The 21,495-nt window shown below is 45.4% G+C and overlaps 1 protein-coding gene across 1 annotated transcript; it reads left to right on the top strand.

Moving 5' to 3' along the window:
* The first annotated feature begins 8,014 nt into the window (after positions 1-8,014).
* On the top strand, positions 8,015-13,599 carry LOC145416329 (uncharacterized). The gene is made up of 5 exons (XM_080285328.1): positions 8,015-8,225; positions 8,537-8,731; positions 10,981-11,264; positions 11,487-12,098; positions 13,561-13,599. Exons 1-5 carry the CDS (start codon positions 8,015-8,017, stop codon positions 13,597-13,599), a joined length of 1,341 nt encoding a protein of 446 aa, XP_080141454.1.
* The last annotated feature ends 7,896 nt before the right edge of the window (positions 13,600-21,495 follow it).

Raw genomic sequence — 21,495 nt, 5'->3', positions numbered from 1 at the left:
AATCTCGTATTCTTAAAGTGAACAACCCCATTTTCATATTACCCTTCAGTGACATAAGAATCCCATCCAATAATATAAAGTGAACAACCCTATTTGCATATTACCTTCCAAGTGACTTGAGAACCCTATCAAAGAATACCCGCGATCTCCCTGTGTAATAGTGATAATATATATGACCATTCTGTGAAGCCAAGTGTAACTCTGTATCTCTGTTTTCTCTATATACTAAATATCATTGTATGTACACTGTTATGAGTAGGACCTAGGTAATAGATGTGATACGGTATACTGCCTGGTTTTTATGTCCTGTTCCTTTGTTAGTGCTTTACATCCGGTCTAGAAAGAGGACCCCGCTTCAGTAGCTAGTGTTTTTACGACGAGAAGTCGCCTTAAAAACACAGCATTACACTGGTGGCAGCGGTGGGATCTGGATCCGAGTAAAGCACGGAGGAACGCAGAAAGGAAGCTTACACAATGGCAGCCAAACTACACATCCAGTTGCCGAGGTTCAACCCGGACCAGTGCGACATAGATGTATATTTAGACATGGTCAAACCCCTCCTAGACATAGGGTTCGACTCAGACAGAGAAAAGATCGCAGTCACACTACCTAACCTGGGTAAAATAATCACTAGTGTCGCACCAAAAATCGTCCCAGAACTGTCATGGGACCAATTCTCACAAATAGTGAGACAGGCTTTTACGCCATCAATAGGCCGAGTTGTCGCTCTCTCTCAACTCGACGCCCTTACCTACGACGGAAACCTGGATGACACATTCACCCAGGCTCGGCGCCTCGTTAGCGCTGCCTATCCCGAGGCACCTCCAAATGCCCGGGATATACATACATTCAATGCTCTATTGAGGATCCTCCCCAGCATAGTCAGGGAGCATTTCTCAATCTACGACCCCTCAGGGGACATGGAAAATGACCTACAACTCGTCCGACGTCTGCTTGCTGCCCGCCCCACACCACAGCCACTCCACGCGGTGACACGTTTTCCAACAAAGCAACACCCCCCATCCAAACCTAAGCTGCTGCCTCACCAGCCAACTACTGAGCCGTCTCCCACAGTCCCTAGAGCCTACCCGCAGAAGAAACGCCCAAACCCCAGGGAGCAAGGAAACCTCATCACAATTAATCCTTGGGAATTCACGGCTTGCAGTCGCACCTGCCCTCTACACGACATTAGGGAACAGCTTAAAGCTAGCAGGCGCAGAACCTTTCAACAAGGGCGCAAGAAAGTCTCCTCCTTAGACGACGACGCCCTGGAAGATGATGCACCGCCACAACATTACTCGGGAACGGACGACGACGACCAAGAGGACACTACTCCACAACAGATGGATTTTTAGGCCCGCCCCCGCACCTCCCCACGGTGGCGGGGGCCACCTCACAGAACTACAGACCCCTAGTTTACGACAAGATTTGGCTAAACGGGGTCAAGGCACGTCTACTAGTGGATACGGGAGCAGCCAGATCGTGCCTCTACTTCCACTTCTACTCCCGCCACATTGGTGCATTCGGCCCTCTTTTCCCCACCTCAGCCAACCTCGTCAACGCGGGGGACGGCCTCCTGCCTATCCGTGGGGAAACTCGGGCCCTTCAAACCCACACCCACCAACAAATATCCACTAGCCACCCATTCATCATATTCGACTCGACATGCAATCAATATGATGGATATTTAGGGCCGCCTCCACTTCAGTCCAGCCCATCCCAACCAACCAGCAGTCAACAAGAAAGAAGAAGAAGAAAAAAAAAAACATCGAAGAAACAACAACACCCCCCCTCACACACTACCACCAAACACTCACCTGTCCCAAATCACACACACACCTAACCTCAACCCAACCCCTCACACTACTCTACCCCCGTCACCACCACCCACCACACATCATCTGCATCCCTCCCCATCTTTTCCTGCCACTGTCGCCTCCTCAATCACTATTCCACCCCACCATGAAGCTTGGGTAAAACTAAACAAACCTTCTCATACCTCCGTCCTCTTCTCACCATCCATCCCCACCGGACCACTCTCTTCCTGTTTAGTAAGCCCCACCTTCCTCCCCCCACATGCCCATGAAATCCATATCGCCAACCTCGCTACTACCCCACTAACCCTACCAAGAGGACTCATCATCGGCGACACTGAAGAAGCCGAACCATGCCAAACGCCACCTCCAGACCAGCCCACTCTCCCCGCCCTACCATCACACCTATCCCCTGCCCAAACCAACAGCCTCCGACAACTCCTCCTGGATTTTCAAGACCTATTCTCCTCCGGCCCAACCGACCTTGGCCATACCACCTATCTCAGCCATGAGATACACACGACCGGACCTCCAATTCGCCAACCATCACGACGAAAGAATCCAAAGCAACGGGCAGAAGAAGACCGGCAGGTCCAGGACATGCTAGATGCTGGCATAATCTCCAACTCTACTAGCCCATGGTCCTCTCTGGTGGTACTCGTAAGGAAAAAAGATGGGACAATGCGTTTCTATGTTGACTACTGCCGAGTCAACGACGTCACAGTCAAAGATGCAACTCCCCTACCCCGCATCGACGACTCACTAGACTCATTACATGGCTCGACATGGTTCTCCACCCTAGACCTGCAGTTGGGCTATTGGCAAGTCCCTGTACACCCCAACGACAAACACAAAACCGCCTTCTCCACATCGAATGGCAAACACTATGAATTCAACATCCTCCCTTTCGGACTCTGCAACGCCCCTGCCACATTCTTCCGTTTGATGGAGTCTGTCTTTAGTGGACTAACCTGGGAGACTTGCTTGGCGTATCTCGACGATGTCATCGTTTTTAGTCGTACATGGACCGACCACCTTCATCGCCTCAAGCAAGTGTTTCACCGCATACGCCAAGCAGGGCTAAAGCTGAAACCTACAAAATGCGTCTTGGCAGAGAGATCAGTGTCTTTCCTGGGACATCTAATTAATGCCGAAGGCATCTCACCAGACCCAGATAAACTTCGAGCCATCACAGACATCCCCCTGCCCCGCGACGTACATGAGACCAGAGCCTTCCTGGGGTTAAAATCATACTATAGGCGATTCGTCAAAGGGTTCGCTGACATCGCAAAACCCCTTCACGAGCTAACAAAAAAGGGTGAGCCTTTCGTGTGGACCGAGACAAGGAAAACAGCATTTACCACCCTCAAATCAAAGTTAACCACCGCCCCAGTAGTCGCGTTCCCAGACTACAACCTCCCATTCCGCCTGTATACTGACGTGTCCCTCATCGCCATAGGGGCTGTCCTTGCACAAGTACAAAATGGGAGAGAACACATCATCGCCTATGCCAGTCGCACCCTGAATGCAGCAGAACGAAACTACGCGGCCACGAAACGTGAGTGCCTAGGGATCATTTGGTCCCTAGAATATTTTAAGTCCTACATCTCAGGCACCCATGTAATAGTCATTACAGATCACCAATCTCTACAATGGCTACGGCAATCAAACACCAACAATGCCCAACTGATACGCTGGCGAGAGACCCTCGAAGAGTATGACTTTGAAATCGCATACCGACCAGGCAAACTCCACACCAACGCCGATGCCCTATCCCGTCTCCCAATCAACGTCATCAAGACAGAACCAGACCTGGTCCAAATGTGGAACAATAAACAACGCCCCACCTGGATTCCACAGACCACGTTCACTAAACTCCATCCACACGGCGAACATCTCTTCAACCCGAACGGACACATTGTCCTTAGCCCAGCCACTGCCCACGACACCATGCTCCACCTCCATGCCCACAACAGCATTCGCCTGGGAACGAAGAAGCTGCTACAAGTCTTTAACGATATGTACTGGACCCCAAACCCATCCACCATCGCAAAGAAGATCATACAATCATGCCGAGCGTGCGCCCTTGGAAAGGACATCACCTGAACACCAGGCCCTACAGGAAAGTTAACAGCACAAAAACCGTGGCAACTACTCGCCCTAGACGTTGTCGGCCCTCTCACACCAAAAGCAGGCTACAAGTACATAATTACCTTCGTGGATGTATATTCTAAGTTTATCATCGCCTGCCCCGCCAAGGATCACACCGCACTATCAGTCGCCAATGCCCTCACCCGACATGTCTTCCCTTATTTTGGGATTCCACAGGCTCTTCATACGGATAATGCTCCAGAATTTACGGGAAAAATCTGGGAAGAACTAGCTAGCATATTCGGATACAACATCTCTCACTCATCCCCCTACTGGCCCCAGGGCAACAGCATATGCGAGAGAAGCCATCGCTCCCTTATGAATCAGGTCCGCACACGCATTATGCAAACGGGGAACGAAGACTGGCCTGCACACGTCAAGATCATACAATGGGGATTAAATACGTGCCCAAGAGAAGATGGAATAACTCCACACGAAAGAGTCTTCGGAGAATCGCCCCTACTCCTACCACTCCGCCACCACCTACAACCGCCCACTCCACCCTCCACCACCGACCCTCTCCACCACCTCAAACGCCGCCTTCACCATCTGCACTCAAAACAAGACTTAGCACCTGACGCAACCCACTCCAACCCATACACACCTGGCCGGTCTGTTGTTGTAGCAAACCTGCCTACCCCACCCAAGACCTCCCCCCGATTCAACGGACCTTACAAAATTGTGCGAGTACTCAACCCATACCAAGTCACTGTGGATCAACAAGGACAACACCGCACATACAGAAATAGCCACGTGCGTCCCTTCCACCCACCTGACACCACCCACCCCCGCACTAAGCCTACCTCCACCCCGGCCCACACACCTGGCCACCCCGACCTTTCTCAGAATCACCCCCAGACTCCTACTCCTACTCCTTCTCACCCCCCTCCTCAAACTCTCCAGCAACCAGCCCACCCCCCCGACACACCACCACCACAGCCTGAAACCACCACTACTTCACAACCTGAAATTCACCCACCAGACACCCATCCACCCACCACCTCCCAACCCACTCCACACATGCCGCCCTCATCACCACAACCGCCCCCCCCCCCCGAAAGCCACACCACCCCCACACCCACCACCGTCCTTCCTCATGACCACTCCCATTATACGTGCCACACTGCACCACCAACCATCCCCCCCCTCACCACCGCACACCCTCACCACCACCACACACACAACCAGCCTCACCACCCACACCCACCATAACCACTACCACCACCAGATCAGGACGACTCTCACGCCCACCCGCAAGATACATCCCGACACCTCCACCCATCACACACCTACCCCAAAACCCACCCTCCCCACATACCCTCCCAAACACCTCCCCCATAACCCTACCCCTCCACCAAGCACGTTGGAACTTTCCCAATTCCCAATTCCCCAAAGGACGACGCTCCTCCCACCAAATTAGCCCCAATAAAACCACCAACCTCCCATCACTCTCCAGCATTCAAATTTCATCTCCCCACCAGGCACCATTCCCCAAGATGAAGGTGACGAAAGTCCGCTGGCAACCATACAACCACCCACCAACCAGAGTCAAAGGCACCGACCACCTGCTACACCTCCTACGCCGGACCAACCATCCGTCCTCCCTCCACTTCACACTCAACCCCCATCAGGAGCCCAACCAGTTCACCACTCACTGGGTCAGTCTCACCCAACACCTTACCCCGGCCTACCAGACAGCCACCTCTACCACCTACCACCTCCAGTCACGGGGCCGTGACTTCAATGACGCGGAGGGTGGTAAAATGCCCGCCGTGCCCGCCGCAGGACCTCCCACCTCACCATCCCCCACACCACCACCGAGCCGCCACCCCAGGAGGACACACTGGTGAGGTTAGTAATCCCAGGCAAGAGGGTCATCAGGGCATCACGGCCCTGAGCCCCTATTCCCCGCAAGTGCCCCAACCCCAGGTGATCAGGGGAACCGAACTACTGTGCGGGCGGGGTAGTGATCGTCAGACCAGGGGTGGGACTGAAGCTAATTCAGTCCCAGGTAACACCGTATTGACGGTCTTGTTACACCCTCTAGGGCAGGAGGCCCAAGGCTACGGCCTAAATAAAGAGAGATTGACAGACATAGGCTACGGCCTAACAGAGTGTGCAAAGGGGAAGGTGACCCCAGGCTCCGGCCTTAACACACTAAGGAGAGAGAGTTGCCCTCGTGCATCCCTCTCCAGCTGCTCCTCAGCTACGGCCAGAATACGGTCCAGGGTAAAGAGCCCCTGCTACCGTACGTGTAGCGCTACCCAATTACGGAAGCGGCGTCCCGGGGTCAGTACCCTGCCGCAACGGACGTTAGTCGTCTTCCGTACGGGCAGACACTCGGCTCTGGCCGGGGCACGTACCAGGGTAGAGAATTCCCTGCAGGTAGGATCTGTCCGTATTGGAGAGAGTGTGGCCTCTGTACCCCTCACTCCAGCTTGTCTCCCACTACGGGAGGAACACCACGCCGGCGGTACCTTGCCACGGCGAAAGGGCGACATTGATCACCCTATAGGTGTACCCCGTACACCGGGCAAGTTCACGGCCACAGCCAAGGTGCACAATAGGGGAAGGAGATCCCCGGCTCAAGCCTCCAGACACACTCAAGGGACCACGAGTAGTGTGAGTCTTCCTCTAGCCTCTTTCCCTTCGGGGAGCCCTTCGTCGCCATCCGGGCATATAGTCCCGGATGAGACACTAGAGTGGTGGCAAGGCCCGATATCGGACCTACCGCCCACACCCGGGAGTTCCTTGTCCCTGCCGGAGCCCCACAGGAGATGTTGCCGCGGTCCAGTCCTGACGGCGCCTCTACCCCTGAGCACCCGCAGTCCCAGGACGCCCAGGCCCGCCTCCGCAGTCTACAACGAAGGCGATCCAGGCTCCCTCACTCCCCGGAGGCGGAGGAAACAGGCCCGACTGCTCCGGTTGTTCGGCCCCAGTCCCGAGGGCCACCGATCAGGTCGAGGCCCCCAGACCACAGGGCCTCCCTGCACCCCACCGGCACGGCCCTAGTACGAGGGCCGCCTCTCAGGTTGAGGCCCCCAGACAGGTAAGCCTCCCTGACCTTAAGTGAAACAGTGAACTATTAAACCCAGGAAACAAGGGGAAAGACAGTGACAGTGACAGTGACCAAGAGTACAATGATAGTCCTTACACAGAAAATATATTAAACAGTGGCCCACTAGAAACTAGTGCCATCGGAAACTAGTGCCATCGGGGTAGGAAGTGTATTTTGTCAAATGATTTAGTCCCTCCCCACATCAAGGAACCAGGGAGTTTTCTGTGAGTCCAGAGGTAGGTGTGCGGGCGAGTTGAAAGATAAGTGTACGTGTCCCCGTGACCAGGTGACAGTGTCGAGTGTCGCTATCCGCACCCTACCTCTATTATAGTAATATCCCCAAAACAGACTCTCAGTCTTGGTATTCTTAAAGTGAACAACCCCATTTTCATATTACCCTTCAGTGACATAAGAATCCCATCCAATAATATAAAGTGAACAACCCTATTTGCATATTACCTTCCACGTGATTTGAGAACCCTATCAAAGAATACCCGCGATCTCCCTGTGTAATAGTGAAAATATATATGACCATTCTGTGAAGCCAAGTGTAATTCTGTATCTCTGTTTTCTCTATATACTAAATATCATTGGATGTACACTGTTATGAGTAGGACCTAGGTAATAGATGTGATACGGTATACTGCCTGGTTTTTATGTCCTGTTCCTTTGTTAGTGCTTTACATCCGGTCTAGAAAGAGGACCCCGCTTCAGTAGCTAGTGTTTTTACGACGAGAAGTCGCCTTAAAAACACAGCATTACAGATATAAACCTACACATGCTCAATCTGACTGGAGCACCTTAACAGGGTATTTTCGATTGACGTCACAAACATGTGACGTCATCATCCTGGTGCATTGTGGGTTAGCGCGCGGAAGTGTGAGACCAGCCAGGCTCCTGTGTATTTGTTTTCGTTTGGTACGGTGGTGAATATTTTCAGATTCTGGGGACTTATACGTGGTGTGTGTACTTGTCTCGTAACGAATAACAATGCCACACTTTTGCTGCATTGTCGGCTGTGGAAATAAGTCCAATAAACACCCCAGTCTCTCCTTTTATGGTATACCGAAGATCCCAAGTCGGGGAGAAGCACGAAAGAAATTAACTGCAGAAAGGAGAAAATTATGGTTAGCAAGGATTGCTCATGCCAAGACCTCAAACCCTGACATCTGGAAGGTCAGCGGGAAGCACTTTATAACAGGTAATTAAATCTTTATACATAGTATGATCCAGGAGTGAAGAAAGTAACACGGACGTCAAAGTTTTCCTTGTCTGCTTTGCTACAGGCCCTGATAATACAGTCCAGTATTATTATCTCTGTGCAAGATAGTGTCATTTATGTAAGGTTGTTATTTCATGAACTTGGACAAGATATTACTGCAAGTATAATTATGTAATTCTGTTCACTGTAGCACCAACGTATACCTTCATGTAAAGAAAAAATACAAATGCTTTACCCAGAGTGTAAATGATAGGGCATGTTTATTAATAATGACTTTTGTATCGGTTCAGGTGCTCCTGCTGACTTATATGACTTGGACAACCCAGACTGGGCACCAAACCTGAACCTGGGACATTCAAAATTTGTGTCTAATGCAACAAAGTCTATGAAGTCAATGGAGAGATATAAGCGTTTATCAAAGCGACGTGCACAAACAACTAGATTTGCTGCAGCTGAGGGTTTATTAGAGTTGATGATACAACCAAGTGAGATATAAAGTGATACTTAACTGTCTATCTATCTATTGCCAAACACTTTAATCCCATACGGGGTGGCCACAAACAAATTGCCTCCACATCGCCCTGTCCCCCGCCATTTCCCTGCCCTGCTCTCAACTCACACCCCCCTCTCTCATATATCTCTCCACTCCATCCCATCCTTGGCCTCCCCCTCCCCCTCTCACCCTCCACCTCCCTCACATACACTCTCATTAGTTTCTCACTCTCCATCCTCTCCACATGGCCAAACCACCTCAACGTGTTCCTCCAAACGCTTCCTATCACATCCACATCCACACCACAACCCTCCTTCACTTCCTCATTTGCCTGCCTATGTGTCCCTGTGACTCAAAATGCTCCTCTTAAATAACTCATTTCCACTGCTCTCACTCTTGACCTGTGTCCCTCCAACAACGTCCAGGCTTCACTTCCGTGTTAGAGTTGGTATCACAATACTGTCATGTAGTAACTTTTTCACTTCAATGCTCAGTTCCCTGTTTCTTATCACTGCTTTCAAGGAACCAGCAACTTTTCTTCCATGTTGAACTCTTTCAAGCACTTCACCCTCCAAATTTCCATCCTTACTCATCACACTCCCCAAGTACTTAAACGTACTCACATTTTTCATTTCCTCACCGTCCAACCTCTGCGTACATTCACTGACTTCACTTCTCGCAAAGACCATCACTTTACACTTCCCTACATTCAACGTTAGATTCTGTTTCATACATACTCTCCCAAACTCATCCACCAAGCCTTGAAGCTCCCATTTGTATTCACTCAACAACACAGTATCATCTGCAAACAACAGTACAGGGAGTTTCCAAACACTACCCTCTCTCACTAGGGCCACTCCAACATCCACTGCCCTACCTTGTATCTCTTTTATTACCCCATCCATGTACAGAGTAAACATCCATGGAGACATGACACATCCCAGTTTCAACCCAACCGTCAAACAGAAAAATTCACTCAGTTCACTATCAACATGCACTGCAGCCTTGGCACCATCATACATACTCTTCACAGCATTCAACAACTTCCCATCTACTCCATATATTTTTCATACGTTCCACAATCCTTGTCTATCCAGCTTGTCATATGCTTTCTCGAAATCCATGAAAGCTGCATACTAATTCTTTCCCTTCCCTAGAAACTTTTCCACTAAAGATCTAAGAATGAATATCTGATCTACACAACTTCTTCCTTTCTTAAAGCCTCCCTGTTCTCCAACGAATTCCTCTGTTATTTCCTTGTCAGTAAGTATTGTACCATATACTTTTCCTATTACACTAAGAAGACAAATGCCCCTGTGATTACCACATGCTTCTTTTTCTCCTTTCTCTTTGTACAAGGGAATAATTATACCTGACTTCCAATCCTCCGGGACTCTACCATCCTCCCAGGCCAATCATTTTGTTTCGTTTTTAAAGGCTCCAACATCCTTGCATGTGTCGGCCTTGGTCACCTAATGGCGGCTCCCCACGCTGCACGATCCATTGCAGCCTCCCTGTTCAGTCCCTTAACCCTAAGGTCACACTTAATGACCTCGTCCCATGTCTTTCTCGGTCTACCCCTCATAACCCCACCCCCAATATTAACACTTCTCACCTTCCTCACCCAATTATCATCCCCCATCCTCTCCACATGTCCAAACCACCTCAATCTACCTCTCCTCATCACAACACCAATACACTCCAGTCCCAACCTACCTCTCAACTCTTCCATTGTAAACCCAGCCCCTCCAGGCCTTGGACGCAGGGACACACTGCACATCCACCTAATCATTCTCATTTCTGTACGTCTGAGCCGGCGAATGTCTTCCTCCTTCACTGCCCAGGTCTCACTGCCATACAGCATTACACTCCTAACACATGCTGCATACAAAGACCCCTTAGCACGTAGGGAGAGCCCTCTCAATGTCAGGAGAGGCAAGAGCTCCCTCAACTTCTTCCAACCACTTCTCACCCTAGCCACAGAGCTAGCTCCAGTCCCACCTCCAGCTCCAGCCAATCTTACCATCTTATGTAACCATTCGACTACTGTCTCTCCCCTATGCTTCGGCATTTCACCAGACACTCCATCAATTCCTTGGGCTTTCCCCAATTTGACTTTCTTCGTTGCTTAACTGTGTTTTTGTATTGTCTACAGGTTACATCATATACTGTACTGTAAATGCTTTGAGGGAAAAGGTGTTGTATACATGATATAAGTATGATTTTTATACAACACTGTAGGTATGGGTGCTGCTGTCCAGTCTGATGCTTCTGCCATTGATGTGGGTGTGCCTGTTCCTGGTCATCTTGATGTGGGTGCTTCTTCTCCACCCCATCTAGGAGTTAACGATGCTTCTGCGTCTGGCAATACTGTGGATGATTATACACCTAGCCATGATACCGGTGCTCATGCTCCAGGCTGCACTTGTGTTTTGGATATTTCTGCTGTTGGCCAAGAACTCAAGCAACAGTCAGCTAACAGTATGGTTGAAAGTGGATCACAAACGGAAGTTACATCTAACCATGTAGAATTATTACAGGATCAGCTTAACAGGTTAATTATGGACAAAGTGAAATTACAGGAAAAGCTGAGCAGAAAGGAAATGACGGAAGACTTTTTTGAAGGACATGATGAAAGAGTTATATTTTATACTGGGTTGAACAGTTACTCTGATTTACAGAAATTGTTTCATTTTATAAAACATTACATTACTGTAACTGGTAAGAGTGCCTTGACACCTTTTCAGCAGATGATGCTCACACTCATGAAACTGCGTCATAATTTTCCACTCCAAGACTTGGCCATCAGATTTGATATTTCCACTAACACTTCCTCAAAAATATTCCTCAAGTTACTGGACATTCTGTATGTCAGGACAAAATGGAATGTCAGATGGCCAACCCGAGAGGAGTTGCAGCTAACAATGCCAATGTGTTTCAGGGAACATTATGGGGAGAAGGTAGCGGTTATTATGGACTGTTTTGAAGTGTTTTTGGATCGGCCAACAAACTTACTGGCACAGGCTAAAACTTGGTCATCTTATAAGCACCATAATACTGTGAAATATTTAATTGGAATCTCTCCTCAAGGTTCTGTGTCATTTATATCCAAGGCATGGGGTGGTAGAACAAGTGACAAATACATTGCTGAAAACTGTGGTATCCTGGATCACATCTTGCCAGGTGATTTGGTAATGGCTGACAGAGGGTTTGATATAGCTGAGAGTGTAGGTCTTGTGCATGGATCACTTGTTATTCCAGCATACATGAAAGGAAGGAGGCAACTGAGTATGAGTGAAGTGGTAGAAACCAGGAATATTGCTAATGTACGGATACATGTTGAGAGGGTGATTGGTCATGTACGTCAAAAGTATAAAATCCTGGGAGGACCCATACCTGTACATTATGTTATGAACTCAGACAGCCAAAAAATGACAACATCTGATAAGATAGCTGTTGTATGTTGTGCTCTTTGCAATTTTTGTCCTTCAGTCATAACCTTTGATTGACCAGCTGTCCACCCAGATGAGTAGAGACATTTGTCTTATATTTTAAAATTGTTCCATTCATAATTACTTAAACCCACCCATCCCTATACCTCTTCCACAGCCTAGTTCAGTGGTCTGTGGCTATGGAAGCCAACAAAAATATACTCTATACACAGGAGCTGTCTCCTCCTGTCTACTCCTTCTCCCTCTCATCTACTTCTTTTGTACTGTTAATCTGGTCATTATTATGTAATGGTCAGATAATCCACTCCCCCACCCTCTCCACATTCTTGCATCCATCACTTGTCTTCTCATTCGCCCATCCACACACACAATCAGTCACTGCCTTCCATTCTTCCAATACCTCACTCATTCTCCTCATCACCTGCCATGTATACCTGTGGATCATTTTGTGTCTAAAGAAGTTATTGGCAATGGCCAACCCCCTCCCAGCACAAATGTCCACCAAAGAACTTCAGGTACTTTGATATTACCTGAGAGAATATAGTTGTCTAGGGCTACTCAAGTAAAACAGCAGACATCCTTGGTCCTGCATGGGTTATGATGAAGTACTGTCTGGTAAGCACTGTCAGATAATATATGCATGTGTATTTAATAATTATTTAACAATAAATGTATCAAATGAAATAAAATCTTTTTGTACCAACATATTCTTTTTTGTAAGCATTAATACATCAGGAACTGTAAGGATAGTAATAAACAGTAGAAAACTTGCCAATAAAAATGTTTTTATTGGTAAGTATGTGAGCTGTGAATATCTATGTAAACATAACCTCTTCTCTCCATTTATGCTTTTCTTTCATGTACTGCTTTATATGATTTTTTTCCTTTCCAAAATTTGTACAGAAGCTGATCACAGTTACAGTGGAATCATAGGTTGAACAGCAATTTGTGAGTGTTGTGTGAGAATTTTAGATTTTACAAGTTAGAACAAGAAGTTGTTGGTATATTTTCATGGGATTTTTTATTCTCATTATTCTTTGAGCATTTCATCTTTGAAAAGTAGCATCCTAAAAGCTCTAAAAGTACAATGTTACTGAAAAATTTTGAGGCTTTACTCATCATAACATTCTGGAATTCTGTGTTTGGTTTTATTCTTTGTATATATATTTCTTTTGGATTTCACAAAATAAAATCACAATAGGAAGTCATGGTCACAAAAAGATGTGACTGAACTTCATAGTAATAAGGGTGACTCTCGCTCAGATGACATCCAAGATTTGGGTCATTTTTTAGACATGGATGTTCCAAAAGATTTCCCTCTGCAAGGTTATAGGGACATTTGATTTCAATGCATCCTTTGCCACAACAGGTGCAGTTAACAATACCATCTGGTGAAGCTCCAATGTGAGGATGACTAGGACTTATAAACAAACCACAAGTATTTACAGTAAGGTTATGGTGACTTGTGCTCTGATGATGTATGTAGTTTTGTCTGGCAATGTTCTCATGATCTAAACCCCATTTCGTTGCTGGTACTCTCAACTTATTCTTGTTAGGATAACATATTTCTTGAATCAGAGATATAGAAGGTTTGTCTGATTGAGCTGAACATACCTTTTTCATATTTGAAGAGGTGATTCTTCCTGCCCTGTATTCAAACCACAACCTTGAGTTAGACTGTTGACGAGTTGCAGACTCCACCAGTGATACCTGTTCCTCAGTTATTACAACCTTCACTTGCAGAACTGATTTAATAAGTTCCTCAGTGTCATTGCTTATATCTTTGTCATTTTTAAGCTTGGTAGTGGTGCAGGCAGATCATTTGCTAGTCTTACTGCAGTTGCAATGAAAGATCTGTTAAAGGGTGATTTTATAGACAGCATAACACTTTGGGCACCACTATCACTAAATGATTTCATAAGATGGTATATTTCCTCCTCACTTGGCTCCATTTCACTGTAGCTCCTTTGCCTCTACCACTGACCTCTTTTGATGTGCTGGCCAAAGAATCATCCAATATTCTTTTCTTTCGGGCTGAAGAGGTAAAGTCTGTGCTGGATACTTCTTCATACTTTAGTTTCCCCAGTGCCCGAGGAAGTAACCAATATGCCTTCTCTTGTGTCACAGTTTTCTTGCCTCTGATGCGTACTGCAGCTTCAATATAGAAAAGAATGGCTGCTACATGAGAGCAAGTTCCACCTGAAATACATTCAGGAATTATGTCAGAATGCTAGTGGTAGGTGGGGGCGCTCACCATCCACTCACTCGATGCTGTAGTAAAAAAAAGTGGGAGTTAAGGGGAGAGAGCTTCTGGGGTTGGTGATAATTGAGTAAAAAAAAAAAAAAAAAAGTATAGAGCAGGGTAATGTGTTAAGTAGTAGTGTGGGTGTGAAGGTGGGGAAGTAAGAAAAGGTGATGTAAAGTTAATTTTTGGGAGTAGTGAGGAAGGACAAGTGCCATCAAGACTGCTGTTTCAGGTTTGTCAAAAGACTAAAGTTGTAATGGAGTGAAGAGGAGGCATCTGTGAATTAATGTGGGTGGATGGGGGAGGAGGTGGTGTGGTATAATGTGTAATCAATAAGGTGGGAGTTTGGGAGAAAAAACTTGTGGGGGAAGTGAGAATTGAAATGGAGTGTGGGGGTGGTACTATAGAAATGCACTATTGGCTGACTGTGAGCTGATGACATGGGTGCATGTAGTGAGAGGGAATTGTGTTAAAAAGTGATAAATAGGGATAAAAAGAGGATATGAATAGGTGGATGTAAGAAGACAGGTGAGAAAGTGAGGTGGTTGGATGGGTGCCATATGAGAACTCCATGTTTGGGTCTATCAAGAAAGGTAAAGTTGTGATGGGGTGAAGCAAAGGCATCTGTAGACTGAAGTGGGTGGACTGGAGTGGAATGGTGAAAGGTACACTCAATAAAGTGGAAGTTGTGGAGAGAAAGCTTGTGGGAATAATGGGTGCCTATAGTGAGAGAGGAATGTTTTAAAAAATGATGAATGGGGGTAAAAGGAGGAACTGAATAAGTGAGTGGTAGGTGTAAAAAGTGAAAAAAAGTGAGATGGCAGGTGGATGCTGTGTAGGTAATTTGGTTTGGATTTGCAAGAACTAAAATTGTGTTTGGAGAAAGTGGAAGCATCTATGAATTAATGTGGGTGGATAGGAGGGTAGTGGGGTAAAAGGTGTAGTCAATAAGGTGGAAGTTAGGGGAGAGAGCTTGTGGAAGTAGTGGAAATTGAGCTGGGAAGTAGGGTGGTGTGTTGGAAATGCATTTTTTGGCTGGCTGTGAGCTGGAGAAATGGGTGCATGTAGAGGTAGGGAAATGTGCTAAAAGATGATGAATGGGAATAAAAGGGAGAAATGAATGGGTGGATAAGGTAATTGGAAAAGTGAGGTGGCTGGCTTGGTGTGGTGATTTTGGGTTCGGGTTTTTCAAGATCTGGATTTATGGTGGGTGAAAGGTACTGTAGGATTAATGAATAGGAGTGTTGTGCAGAAAAAAGTGTACCAGGAAAGGAAGAGAATGACAGATGAAGAGAAGGTTATGTTGGGGTTACAGGGGATTGTGTGTGTGTTGTGGGAGTGGTGAGCTTGAAAAAGCATTTTTTATTTTTAAGACCTGTGGCACGGTGTTGGCTGCTCATAGTGGTGGGAGAATAGGTAGAATGGGTAGTAATAATGGTAAAAAAGATTAGAAAAGGTGGAAGAGTGCAGTAGGATGAGTATTTGGCTGAAATGGGGTAGAATGGGTACTGTCGATTCATGGGTTCGGGTTATTGGCAGGAAACTAAAGTTGTTGTGGTGGGGGACAGAAGTATTTGTAAATACTGTTGAAAGAATGGAGGGGTGGGACAGGTGGTGGTGCACCCAAAAAGGTGACAGTTGAGGGGAAGGATGTGTAACTGTTGTGGAGAATTGGATTTTGTGTTCAGAAATGCCAACTACTGTAAGATAAGAATCATGAATATAAAAACAAATAATGAACTACTGTCTAATAACTATAGAAACCACATAATAATATTGTTTGTGTTTTGATATGAATAATATCCAAACAAAAATAATTTTCACCTTGACCAGCTTTGCAGTCACAGTGTGCTGTTACTACCACACCATCATGTGTAGCAACAATCCATGAATGCGTTGCTGTAGCACCAACAGATTGTGAATGTAGAACCTGAAATAATCATCGTGTATTAGAAAAGAAGTAATTATGTTGTGGGCATTAACCATTCTCACTATGATGACAATCTCCTATCATATACTGTGTTTATAAAGGACAGGTAGGGCCCTCTTGACTGAAGCACTATTCTACTGGTTGCATCATTTAAGTAAATCCAACATATCCTGGCTTCCAAGAATATGAACACCAGATGTTTATGTTACTACCAGTAACAGAGAGAGAGAGAGAGAGAGAGAGAGAGAGAGAGGAGTAAAAGAGAACTATCATCGATACTGGAGTGAAATGTACAGAATGAGGTGTGGTACTTACTCTGCCTCTGACAATCACAGGTTGACCTGGGCTGGATTCTGCTACACCAATGTCTTTCACCCAGCCACTGGTGAAATAGTTGTGGGCCTGCAGGCTTTTACACATCTGAGTGTATTTTTGCATTATTCGGAGCATATGGATCCAGTTTTAGAGAAGCAGACTTTAATTTTTTTTCGGAAGTTGCTTTGTCCTCTGAACTAAGTGAATAATAATACATGGAATACTCCATTGTCCAAAGAAAAAACGTATAAAAGATGTGATTCAGGGGTGGGTTGGCTTCGGTACCTTTTATAGGCCCTCTCCTTGCTGCGGACAGCATTAGAACAAGTGTGATTAAACCAAGGCTTTTGTGCATTAGTCAAAGGATATGAGAAAGGAATGTATGCTTTCATGCCCGAGAGAATAACCTCCGTAATGCGCAAGGCACACCCAGATGGTTCTCAGCCATGGAAGAAATAATCATTTCATGGAAAATCAAAGAAGTACTGCCTGAGGGCCTCCCAATCCGCAGCTCCAAAGTGCCACAGATGACGTTTTTTTGGAGGGTCCACAGGCCGTACCGGAGCAATAGGACAGGTTAAGGTAATAAGGTTGTGATCAGAGGAGCCCAACGGAGAGAAAAGATTAACAGTGTAAGCAGAAAGATTAGTTGTAAGGAAGAGGTCAAGTATGTTGGAGCTCACTCTAAGGCGGTCTGGGATACGGGTAGGGTGCTGTACAAGCTGCTCTATGTCATTAAGGATAGAAAAGGTGTAGGCTTGTTCACCAGGTGGATCAGTGAAAGAAGAGGAAAGCCAAAGGTGGTGAACATTGAAATCTCCTAGAAAGGAGATTTCAGAGAAGGGAGAAATGGATAGAATGTATTCCATCGTAGAAGTAAGATAGTCAAAGAATTTTTGATAGTCAGTAAAATTAGGAGATAAGTAAACAGCACAGATATATTTGGTCAGAGAATGACAGGAAAGCTGAAGCCAGAGTGTAGAGAATTCAGAAGAATCGAGTTCAGGAACACGAGAGCAAGATAAGTTGTTGCGTATATATACACAACAGCCACCTTTGGCTTTGAAATGAGTATAAAGAAAGTAGGAGGATACAGAAAAGGGTCTACTGTCAGTTGCCTCACTTTCTTTTTCTAACAAAAGAAGGTGAGGTTTAGAGAAGAAGTGGTGCTCAACAGTGTGAAAGTTAGAGGAAGGGCCATGAATGTTACAAAAGTAAAGAAGAGAGTCAGACAGTGGTTCCAGGCACTTTGAGTCATCACCGGGAGAGAAGCAGAAGGTGAGGGCATTTATGGTCCCCCCCCACCCCCCAGGGACTCCAAGGCTATGTTATTCGACGCTTTTTTTTTTTTTTTTTTTTTTATTTTTTTTAAGGAAGTGTGGTGTGTACTGTCCATGTAGTTTGGTGTTGATAGTTTGGGAAACTTGTATTGGAGAGCATGCTGGCCTACTCTCTGTGTTACTGAGACACTGAAAAAGTTCAGCAAAGGGGGATGGTCGGGAGGGACCTAGTCCCGAGGGCTGATGAAATGGGAGCTCAAGCTCTTCCTGTCATCAGCTTTCCGTCCACCTTGGGAGTACTGCACTGCTCGACTGGTGCTGCAGTCTACAAACAAAAAGTTTAAAGAGGGTGCCACTGCCCACATGAACAATAATACTGTGCCTGTAACATAAGAGTTTTAGTAGCTAGCTACATGTTTTCTGAAGTAGCTACATAGTGCTTCTTGCCACCTAATATACCATATGCTTTAAGGATATGCTATGTATTAATGGAATGAAGGAGACAAAAATTAAATAAAAACAGAAAACAGAAAGGTAGTCACGATAAAGAGGCAGGGGAAATGAAGCCTACAACATACCCTTGATTTGCATGGTTAATGTATCTGTAAAAGATGCTGCATGAATTGTTTCATAAGAACGACTGTTACAATGCCTGACTACTATGGGGGACGAAATCTTAAAATTTTCCAGAGTCCCTATTTATGCCGAGGATGTGATGGAGGGATGGGGTGGAGAGGTATATGAGAGAGGGGGGTGTGAGTTGGGAGCAGGGCAGTGAAATGGTGGGGGACAGGGCGTCGAGGAGGCGATTTGTTTGTGGCCACCCCGTATGGGATTGAGGTATCTGGCAATAGATAGATGGATAGATATATTCACAACATATGATCCTGCAGCAATGTTTTCACATCTGCTGAGCCAGGCCTAGATGGTTTGGATGATCTTGTCTTTATTTTTCCTTAGTTTTGATTTAAAAAACAAAAACAAAAAATTAAGATCACTTGCTTTACTGAAAGATTTATTGAAAGCCCAACAATGTTACCATACTGTATTATGAGGCTTTAATGGATTGCACATGCCAATTTGCTACACTCTTAAAAGCTAAATGGAAATGGAGAACCTGTACTGAACTGGGTGAAAAAAGGCAACTTACCGGTAATTATTCCAACTGCTCACTAAAATTGTGACAATGAAATTACCTGGGAAAGTAGAGGGCATAAGAACACTATGACCATTGTTCTAACCAACCAAACTCTTTACATAAGATGCCTAAGGATGAAAACAGGCAAAGAAAAAGATTGCTTTGACTTATCAGACCATGATCAATGATAGCATACTTCAACATTAACCAATATGAATGTCAAATACAGTATACTGAATGAAAACATGAGAGATTTTGAAAAAATATTATATACAGAACAAGAACAAAATAGAAGAATTAAACAACAACATAGCAACTGGCCAAATGCTTAATCTAGAGGATTTTGAACAAGGGAAAAAAAGATGTACACTAGTAAGCCAAATACTACAAGAGACAAGGTATAGTATGTGGCTAGACAAAGAAACTATGCTTAACACACTGTGGTGGTGGAATAATACAGTGCTGTACATAAATTCAGATGAAATGGGGAATATTAGATTATTCAGGGCCCATAAAATGGTGGTAGGCTAGTGAGAGTTGTACCTGGCTGCTAAATTCAAAATCAGAAGAGAAGTATTAAAGTATTACGAGCCGTATAGGTTATGCAGGACAACCTTGTTAACAACCTTAACTGTATGGGTGGTTAAATATGTTCAAAATAGCAGAGCAGTTGTTTGGCAATAAGATGGATATAGTGTAGCTGGAGAACAATACATGGAAAATGTATCATGAGAAGTGACTGGTGGATGTGCAGGAATGAGAAGTGCTTGGAGGGAACTTTAGTGTGGTAAGAGACTTGTGAATTTAACTGGGATAAGGATTACTTGGACCAATATTATACTGGTAAGAGACTGGTGAATGTTAATTGATTCAGGGATGACTTGGACCAACATTACAGTGGTAAGAGACTGGTTAATGTTAACCGGGCCAGGAATGACTTGGACCAACATTGCAGTTGTAAGAGACTGGTTAATGTTAAATGGACCAGGGATGACTTGGACCAATAAAATAGCTACTGGTATGAGCTTGGTGAATGTTAACTGGGAGGATTACTTGAACCAACATAATTCTGGTAAGAGACTAGAGTATTTTGAGTCTGACTGGGATAGGGATGACCTGGTCTCACCAGCATCACATTAAGGTTTTCATATTACATCTCATCATGGAGTGTGACACTGTAAAGATGGCGGGAAAAAAAAAAAATTGTACGTCTGTACTTATTCATATAATTTATAAAAGCTCCAACATGCCTGCATGCAATGGCCTTAGTCACCTAATGGTGGCTCTCCACATTGCTCAATCTCTGGCAGCCTCCCTATTGAGTCCTTATCCCTGAGGTCAAACACTATGACCTTGTCCTAGGTTTTTTTCGGTCTGCCTCCCGCAATGCTAACCCTAATGTTCACACTTCTCACCTTCTGCACCCATCTGTCATCCTCCATCCTCTCAACATGTCCAAACCATCTCAATCTACCCCTCCTCATCACACCCACACATTCTAGTCTCTGGAATGTTGTTAAAGCCTCAGAATATGCATCCTACATGTCAGGATAGTATCCAACAAACTTAAGACACAAGGGCAAATTCAATACCAGATAACTGGTTGAAGAGTCTGATTGTGAATATTTACAGAAGAAGGTTGAAGCATTTGAGTGTGGTCACTACAGTGCACTGATGTTACATGATAAAATGATTGGGTGAAAGAAAAATAAAGACTGATGAGATGTAACTTGGATCTACTTATACCATGCCCTTCCCCATGCCTTGCTGTGGTGAGGCAATGTCGATTCACTGCATGGGGCAGCCCGACAGAGGTGATTGCTTGTTTGTGATATGGTATGTGGTTGATGGGTCTGACTGGCTACAGAGACCTGGGTTGCTCAAAAACAACAACATCCTAGTAAGCCTTTACATACAACACCTGCTGTTTTTATAGTCAGACCATTTGCACAAGTTTAGTGCTGATACTGGGTGGTGAAAAGCCAGCTTAGTCCAATAAAACTATTTATGGAAATTTAATTCTATTGGTTATTTCCTCAATATTCAATTATACTGTGGCTCTAGAATGGAAAGAAGGGAAGATAAGTGAAAATAATATGAGAAAAATGCAAAGTTAACCTCATGCTCTGATTTGGGTCCAGCATAGTAAATCCACTGAATTTTGTTCCAGTAATCCAGTTCTGTTTGGTCCCAGGACTAGAGAGGTTCCTGGATAAAAAAAGTTGAACTCTACCCAGTGACTGGATTGGAGAATGTACCGTACTGTACTGATATGTACTGACAGAGTGGCCAGAGAGGTTGTATATACACTCAGTGACCAGTGATAGAAAAGGGACTTGCAGGTCAAAGGATGGTATGTATGCTAATGAAATACATGATGGTTGATGAACATGAGT

This window comes from Coenobita brevimanus, chromosome 105 (genome assembly GCF_032717465.1).
Source record: "Coenobita brevimanus isolate Jiangsu-jjx chromosome 105, ASM3271746v2, whole genome shotgun sequence".
NCBI lineage: Eukaryota > Metazoa > Arthropoda > Malacostraca > Decapoda > Coenobitidae > Coenobita > Coenobita brevimanus.
This window is presented reverse-complemented; position numbering and strand designations above follow the sequence as displayed.